A 9167-nucleotide genomic window follows, 5' to 3' on the forward strand; every position below is an offset into this window, starting at 1 on the left:
AGAGAGAGAGAGAGAGATGCAGGTAATAACAGTAGCTTACAACAACATTATTGAAAGTAATAATATTATAGTTATAGTTCTGGCTACTGTGGTACAATATGTTGAAAGTATGTATTAATATCTGGCAGTATACATGTGTGACAATAATCAAACCTTTGTTTTCAGTTCCAGAACAGTGTGGCTGAGGCCTCATTCATTCATTCATCTCTCCCTCGTCCTCCGCCTGATCTAATGCTCAGACAGGTGTTATTTGAAGCCCACAGTCCCCTGTAGCTCCTTTAAACTCTAAACCTGCTCACTTTTTAGCGTCCCAGTGAAATGTGAAGGACTTTATTTAAATCCCTCTTGTGCAGTGACATGCAAAAGCTTGGGCATCCCTGGTCAAAATGTAGAAGCCATCCTCTCTTCATCTTCAGTTTCAGCAAACGAAATTTTGACCAGGGGTGCCCAAACTTAAGCACGCCACTGTACACCAATCAAATATTCCCTTTTCCTGGGAAATGCGTCATCACTGTACAGAAGCTTAACTTTTCACTGGGACTGTTTGGTAAGTTTTAGTCGTGAACCCAGGACTCAGTGGAAAGCTGTGTTGGTAGTGAGTGGAATATCTTGGTTTCTCTCTGTCCCACAGTGACTTCCCTCAGTCACCGACCAAACAACATGTGAAAATATGAAGTCCGTCTTTTTTAATTTGTAATGATGTTTATCTCAAAGATCCCAGTTTGTTTAGTAGATAATAAAACAGGAGAAGCTTCAGAGAACATGTGGTTCAGCCTGACGGTGTTTCTCAGTACGGTCATGTAATGATTGAAACCGTCCACCAGATGAAGCTGTTTGACTCACTGAGATTAAACTGGATTCAACTCAGACTTTATTAAAGATCAGGACAGTGCAGGAGTCTTGAAGTGTTTGTGTCTCCTCAGAGAGACCTTACTGGCACTGAAGCAGAAAATAAAAGGTTAACTTCTCTGTCTTTTTGTTTTCTGCAGTGTAACGGGATGTCGAACAGGTTCTGGGGTTGGGGCAGAGAGGACGACGAGTTCTACAGACGCCTGAGAAAAGCTGAGTTACAGGTACGAGTCTCCAGAGAACAGGGACAACCTTCATACCTGTTAGAACGAGTCTGTTTTTCTGTTTCAGTAACCAGAGTTTCATCAGGACTGTCTTTTGACTCTGACCTTCAAAAATACATTTAACTGGTTTGTCATTTTTAGAGTCATGATGCTGCTGGATCAGTCAGATTACTGTCAGACAGGTGATGTGATACTTGTCTGAGTGTGTGTTGTTTTTCTGTGCAGCTGTTCAGACCGAGTGGAATCACCACAGGATATAAAACCTTCCTCCACATCCATGACTCGGCCTGGAGGAAGAGAGACCAGAAGAGAGTCGCCTCTCAGAAACAGGTACAAGAGTTCACCTGTGACAGTGAACGCATCACAGACACACACAGTTTACTGCAGGAGTAGCTGTGTCTGAGCAGAGAGGTCTGATTTATCTTTAATAAAATCACATTAATATAAAAAGGGCAGCAGCAGTTAAAGGGCAGATGTGGAGGTGTAACAACAGTAAAATAATAAATAATAATCTCATTCCTCTCTCCTGAGAAAAAGAGCCCTGATTGTGGTTCTCTGCTCTGCAAAAAGTCTCATTTCACTTCATCTAACAGACTTTTAAAAGGTTTTATAAACATGAGAAGCTGGATAGTTTTCTCAACTAAACCCTCTGAGGTGACGGACGATGTCTCGCTGTATCTGGACAGGGTAACATGGACGGAGATGTGACAAACTGTAAATACCGAAAAAGACACAGAGCTTTGACAGTCGCTAAAAACATATTTCTGCCTCTGTGAGGAAAGCTGAGCTAATGTCTCTCCCATCAGACGTGCTCCTGTTTTGTTTCCTTCCTTCTCACACACAGATACATTCCTACACTGAACATATGATGGAAATAATAATGTCAGTATATGATGTGCATGGTCACAGAGATGCTGTTAATTAAATGTTCACAGAAGCTAATGATGCATAATTTATCATTCACTGAACAGCACGTGTTGTGTTGTTGTTGTAATAGGCTGCTACATTAATAACAGTAATGATAAACTTTATTTCTGTTGTACCTTTTATACAAGAAATGCAGCACAACGTGTTTTAGATTATAAGCTCTGAGCGCTTCACATGAAAGCAGACATAACGAAGATAAAACGGACAAATTCAGTATAAAAGGACATTTAAAACAGTTTAAAACAAAGTTTAACTGATTCAAAAAATCTTCATTTGAAAGTGTTGATTTGAGATCCGATTAATCCGAAACATAAGCCGTCGATACCAATACCAGTGAAATTCCACCATTCCTGATACTCAGTTTGATACCACAGTAAAAAAAAACAAATGGTAAATATCATAAACATACACTCCTTTGTTAAAAAACCTGCAAAGTAAATTTTGTTGCTAATCCCTGATGATCCGCCTCAAACACAAAGTTCTGCTCTGTGGGAAACATGTATTAATATATATCGTACAGCAGCGGTCTTCAGTGGATTTCAAGCCGAAGACCCTTCAGCTGACAGAGAGAAAGACCCCCTAAAGAGCCCTGACTACATATATAGTATAAAATGTTACTGCATATTAAACTGATGTGAGGCAGAGGTCCATGTCGACCTCAGGCTGCAGTCCTCACCTGGGCCCTGGACCTCCTGTTAAAGACCGAGGGCTGACAGGATATTAACATATTTCTCCTCCATAGTTGATGTTCAGGACTTGGACATGTAATTTATGCTGAAGGCTACAGACGGAGACAGACGGAGCCCTCTGTCTGTACTCAGTGTTCATTTCATCTGTATTTGTGCACGTTTCCTGAGAGGTGATGGATGAAACAGAGCAAAACCACCGGAGATCATGGAGGCAGTGTAGCGTAGTTCAAGCAAGATATGACCATAAGATGACAACGAAATAAAATAGTGGAAATACGGAACCAATCAGTGATAAACAGTATATTAATATATAATGATATACAGTATGTTAATATATAATAATATATATTAATATATAATGATATACAGTATGTTAATATATAATGATATACAGTATATTAATATATAATAATATATATCATTATATATTAATATACTGTATATTAATATATAATGATATACAGTGAAAAGAATTCTCTGTATATAATGACTGACCACCACCTCTGCAACACTGACTCCATTTATAGGTACATTACGACCTCCCTCACCGTCACCTTGTTTGTTGTTGTGTGAAACTTTTGGCTCCGCCCTCTCGTGCCATCTATTGGCTGTATCTATGACATCATAAGAGATGCATGGAAGTATGAGGGCAGTGACGTTTACAGTGTTTGCAACAGACGAATCTGTTTTCATACGTAAAAGGAGAATAAATGAGCCTCAAGATGTGACAGTTGTTCTTTGTGTATTTGTCACTCCCCTCCTCCACTGTGATTGGACAGCGCAAAGTTGAACATTTTTCAGCTCTTAGAAATAAACGCCAAACGTGCAGTCAGTGCAGAATAGACGCTCAGCACCTCGTCAGGCTGCTGGCGTTTGTAGCAGAGTGTAAATACGCTGCACTCCCATTGGTTTGTTCCATGTGGTGTCGGCGTTGCTCTTCTTCCTCCTTTGGCATTTAATGACTAGACTAGAACATGTGCAGGCGTAAATGTTCCCCCGTCAGGTCCAAAAGAGTACCTGTGGCACTGGGGGAAAAACAGCTGAAGTGTCAGTGCTGAGACGTCCCTGCTCCAGCCTCAGTTCAGACAAAGTAAAGATACAAACGCTGCTCAAAACAGATCAATAAATGATCAGAAATCTGTAACTCACAGATGAACTTGGCTGCATCTCTGTGGGAATTTAAAAATGACCTGAAATCATAACCCCCTCTATCATATGGAAAAACTTACTAAACATGACCTCCTCCATTGTCCCCCACCTCCCTCCCTGGTCTCCTCCACCTCTCCCTCGTCCCCTTCTCCCTCCCTCTCTGGTCTCCTCCTCCCTCCCTCGTCTCCTCCTCCCTGTAGGAGCAGTTTAAGGTGGACCCGGAGGGGGGGCTCACTAACCTCCGATACCAGGTGGAGTCCAGACAGGAGCTGACCATCAGCGGCGCTCCCTGCACCGTCATCAACACCAAACTGGAGTGTGACCAGGACCAGACGCCCTGGTGTGTCCTAGCGTAGAGGACGCACGCAGGACGAGTGTCCGAGTCCCGACTGTTTCACCTGGAGGCTTTAATGCTTTTTATCTTGCGGTGCTACACAGGTCCTTTACGCTACGCGCTGGTCGTGGTTCTACTTTCTGCCTTGTAACGGACGCCGCAGCAGCAGCACTGACGGATCTGCAGCTGGAGCAGTGAAACCAAACGAGGCTGCACTGAGCGACGGTACAAACACACGTGATTAATTCAATCCTGCGCTGACACAACCTGGAGTTTAACATCTCTGAGGATCAAACCAACAACATCAGGAACATCTGGAGAATAAAACCAGTGAAACGTTTTCGGTGTGTTAAAACCTCCTGATGACGGTTTCAGTCACAGAACTTTATCGACACAAACAGGAAGCTGGTGACTGTTTGACCTCAGACCTCAGAGGATGGAGACGGACTGTTACACCAAACTGAACACGGCCCAACCTGAGCTGGTTCATTAGATTATTTCGGGGGGGTGGGTACCTGCTGGCGTGGAGTGAACGCAGATTTTAAAGTCTATTTTGTTTTACTGGGATCGTGCAAACGGAGCAGAGGTGGTACGGAGACGCTTCACCAGAGATCATCTGCCAAACAAGCATCATACTGTAACCTCAGACACTTTATTTTAGCTTTTTATCATGTGGGAGAAATTTTATTCTTCACAAACAAAAGTATTTTACAAAGCTTGACGACTAACGTCACAAGTGTTTCATGGTATTTTATTTTCCTGCTGTTGAAATGAAGAGAGGGAGGTGTTAACGCTGACCCTCTTATCGAACACAGAAACAGGAAATGTGTGAATTTAATTTTTTTAATCACCACAGAAAAAAAAACTGAAGTTTATTTTCAGATCTGTTTCTCATAATCACCAGAAAACTGTGACGAGTTTCTAATTATGAGAAAACGTTCCCAGATGAATTTTCTGTGCTGAATGTGTTTGTGTTCTCTACAAAGTAAACTGAGCCAAACTGAGCCGAACCAGGCTGAACTGAACTGTAGCAGATCATGACCTCAGCATTTCATGATCGGAAACAGAAATTAATTTTCTAATCCAGCATCAGTGGGACAGATTTGTTTTAACTTGGGAAAGAACCAAAGTGTCCTGCAGACCATCCAGTCACACGTAGAGCCACAGTCTGCAGATGAACAGCTAAAACTAATCATTATCAGTTAATTAATCTGATTATTATCTTGGTTTATTGATCAATGATGTGGTCTGTAAAAGTCAGAAAAGTGAATAAAGTTCCCAGCGACCGAGGTGTATATAAAACTGATAAACAGTCTCAGCTGGAGCTTTTGATCACATCACATGACCTGTTGACTTGTCATTACACAACTTGCGGTCCAAACTTTTAAACCAACATGAGCGAATAAAGTCCCGTAAGAAAAAAGGAAATCTGAGCGTTTACAATTTGGAAGTGAGCAAACTCATCTGCTGACGATCATGTGATCAAAAGTTAAAGGTGACTGAATCTTCTTTCCTTGTGACATGAAATAGCTGTTAGTCAGTTAAAATAAAAATCAACCAGTCAGCACCACGACGGGACCAACGCCATTGTCGTGCTGTTGTCAGGCAGGACGCCAGAACCAATGAGGAGTAGTAACAAAAATGCTGAGTGCAATAAACAAGACAGATGCTTCTATAGAGGCCACTCTAAATCAACGTATTCTCTTAATGTAGTTTGTTCTGACTTCGCTCTGCTTCATTCTCAAAATATCGATGAAAACAGGTATGTTGCCACGACTACACCTTAGCGTGGAGTTAAATGACAGTAGATTCAGGCGGATACGTTGCTCTCTAGTTAATAGTTTGGAGGAAATTGAATCTCTGTCCCCCGAAGAAACTGGTTTTAATGGAGGCAATGTCAGACTGAAGATGGAAACTGTTGAAACTTGGTGTTCTAAGTCCGACACGTACACATGCCACGTCTTTAACCTCCTGGAGCGTGTGACTGTTATAGTGACTCTTTTCAAAGTCGTGTGTTCAGTCGACATCAGACAATCACTGAAACTGAAAGTGGAGAATTTACAGCGCTTTAGTTCTCGAAAAACTTTCTGTGTCGACCAAATGTAATCTGATTTAATCTCTAGCTGGTTCTTTGGTTCCTTCTCAGTCGAGACGTTTTGTCCTAAAACTGTTGAAAAATATATTTTAATATTCACTCATTACTCATTTTATATCTATTTTTTCTTCTTCAAATTTCATCAGTCGTTTATTCCACAAGCAGTAAAGGGAGAAACTGAACTGATGCTGTTTACCTCCTGATTGTTTCCTACTGTTACTGTGAGAGTGTTGATTCATAACACAAGCATGATGACGATGACGATGATGATGATGATGATGGCGATGGCGTTACCTGTTGTCCTAAAGTTTCATTGGTCGCCCCGCTGAGAGAAACCAGGTGGGAGTGTATTTATTTTTGGATGAATCTTCTTTTAATGTATTTTTAATTATTTTTCAAATGTTTGTTCAACTCATTGTTTTTTTAGTTTTTATAAACAAACGAGTCATCACGACGGGCCGCCGCCGCCGGAGTTTAAGTGACACAAAACAAAACCGATGAGAATTATAATTTAACTCTGTCTTCACTTTACAAACAGCAGAATTTAGTCGTTGTCAGGAAGGAAGCTGTTCGTTAGTCACTCACTCTACAGCAGGAAACACCACTTCAAAATAAAAGCTCTGTGCCGGAAATTCACTGAACTTCAAAATTTAGTGCGTTTTTTACAAACTTGACACTTGCGGTTTAATCAGAGTGGACCTGTGACCTACCAGTCGGGAAACACTGTACCAAACTGTAATCATTTAGATTAATTTCGTTAAATCCTGGATCCAGATTTAAAGACAAACATGATTGTGCAGAAGCAGGCTGGAGTTTGAACTCATAAAATTACCTTAAAAGTTTCCATCAACGTTTAGAAAATGTCTTTAAACGGTTATTTCAAAATAAGACGTCAGTTATTATCTGCTCGTTTACAGGAAGATGCACAATGTGGAGTTAAAGTCTCAACAAACAAACCAACACATTTTCACAACATTTTCTCTGGGTTACATCTACGGATGGTGTCGTTAGATCTTAACGATCCTACAGCTCTTACTGATACAGCTTATCGATGTGGTACTTTAACGGCTCTCTTACCGGTTCTTTTTGGGTTTTTAAAAGAACTTATTACTTAATTTTCTGTGTATGAAAGTACAGTGTATAAATTAACATTCTGCTACAGCATTGTTTTAAATTCAGTTTCAATTTTCAATTTTATTTATATCACAAATCACAGTTTGCCTCAGAGGACTTTACAGAATACAGGGTTTAATACAGGGTTTCAGTCCGAGTTGTATCGGTACAATAACCTGCTCAAACATACACAACAAAAATCTGAGGTCCCTTGTCTTCAAGTTGCGTCTTTATAGGTGTCATTTTCTCTTTAATTTGAAACCTGCAGAAAAGAATCCTCAGGGCCCAGAGTATTCAGACTGTTGTTTTTCCTAGAGTTGTTGCTGGAGCTCTTTTCCTTCTCCGTGCACTTTGGATGTCCGTCTGCAACTAACAACCAGTCTGTCTGTTATTTTCTTCATTAATCGTTAAATGTCAGAAAATGGTGAAAAATTTTAATCAGTGTTTCCCAAAGCCCAAGATCACTTCAGAAATGTCTTGTTTTGTCCATAACCCAAAAATATTCAGGTTACTGTCACAGAGGAGCAACGAAAGCAGAAAATATTCATATTTAAGGAGCTGAAATCAGAAAAGTTTGACTTTGAAAATCACTCAAAACGATTATTTAATTAGACAATTATTAATTTAATTAGTTTGTGATTGATTTAATACTTTGAAACAAACCAATCAATCGCTGCAGCTCTGCTTAAAAGTAGCTCAAGTTTTGCCTGAAACCCCTCATTGCTTCTTTTAGACGTAACCATCACCAGAAATGTTAGCTGTGTTTGTTTGGTGGGAAGCTGGTGAGGGATCTCATGTTTGTTTTACAGCTGGAACTGGTTTAATCTAATTTATCAGTATTTGTACTGTAAAGACACAGAATTTGGTTAAGAAAGAATGTGTCCATATAAATATCTCGGCCGTGTCTAATTCCTGGATCTGTTTCAGTCTGGTCTGATGTTCTCTGGTTCTCTGCTGTTGTTATGTGCCGGTCGACCTCCAGAGGGCGCTCTGAGGTTTTACAGGCCTGTGATGTCACTGATTTTATTTTCCAGAGATGATGGTACCATGTATTTGTACAATATTCAGTATTTATATAAATCTGAGACGATAAAACATCTGGAGGTTGTTTCTTTTCTTCTCACACATCAGTGGTGTAAAGTTTGTCTGGGTAACTTCCTGGGCCAACCATCGGCTGATAAAAAGACGTGCATGTACTGTAAGTTTTCAGTGAGATTCCTCTGAGACGTCTGTCTCCCTCACAGTGCCTGATGAGCCCAGTGAGCCCAATGTGCCGTGTACATACAGTGCAGTTTATTAGAAATATGCTCAAACCATATTCTGTTTATTTTAAAAATGTGCAGTGGGCCACAGTTTGGTCACCAATGATCTAAACTCTTTCAGTGACAAACATCCCTATGATGAGCACATCTTCAACATCTGCATACGTTTGTTTGCTTTCAAAAAACCTTTGTTTCACAAAGTCCTTAAGAAATACAATAATTTACACGACCACATCCTGTGAGAGGTGGGAAATCACTTTTTTCTCAAGTACTTTACTCAGATTATTCAAATCTAGGCTGTATCTCAGAATCAGAATTATTCATTTATTTTCTGTAGCCGCTTATCTGGTTTCGGGGTCGCAGGGGGGTGGAGCCTATCCCAGCTGTCATTGGGCGAGAGGCGGGGTTCACCTTGGACAGGTCACCAGACCATCACAGGGCTGACTCTAAAGCCCCGTCTCCACCAAACCCTTTCAGTCCAGCACCTTTGGAACCAGCAGTAAGCCTTCAGACATGGTACCTAGA

At 40.7% G+C, this 9167-nt stretch overlaps 1 protein-coding gene across 1 annotated transcript in view; it reads left to right on the forward strand.

Moving 5' to 3' along the window:
- b4galt7 (xylosylprotein beta 1,4-galactosyltransferase, polypeptide 7 (galactosyltransferase I)) overlaps positions 1–8511 on the forward strand; it is a 14578-nt gene extending 6067 nt beyond the window's left edge. Inside the window, exons 4-6 of the mRNA XM_050042553.1 lie at positions 990–1073; positions 1299–1403; positions 4039–8511. Of these exons, the coding sequence (XP_049898510.1) occupies positions 990–1073; positions 1299–1403; positions 4039–4194 (345 nt within the window). The 3' untranslated portion in view covers positions 4195–8511. The remainder of the gene's footprint in view (positions 1–989; positions 1074–1298; positions 1404–4038) is intronic.
- Positions 8512–9167: the final 656 nt, after the last annotated feature.

The sequence above is a fragment of the Epinephelus moara genome, chromosome 4, assembly GCF_006386435.1.
Source record: "Epinephelus moara isolate mb chromosome 4, YSFRI_EMoa_1.0, whole genome shotgun sequence".
NCBI lineage: Eukaryota > Metazoa > Chordata > Actinopteri > Perciformes > Serranidae > Epinephelus > Epinephelus moara.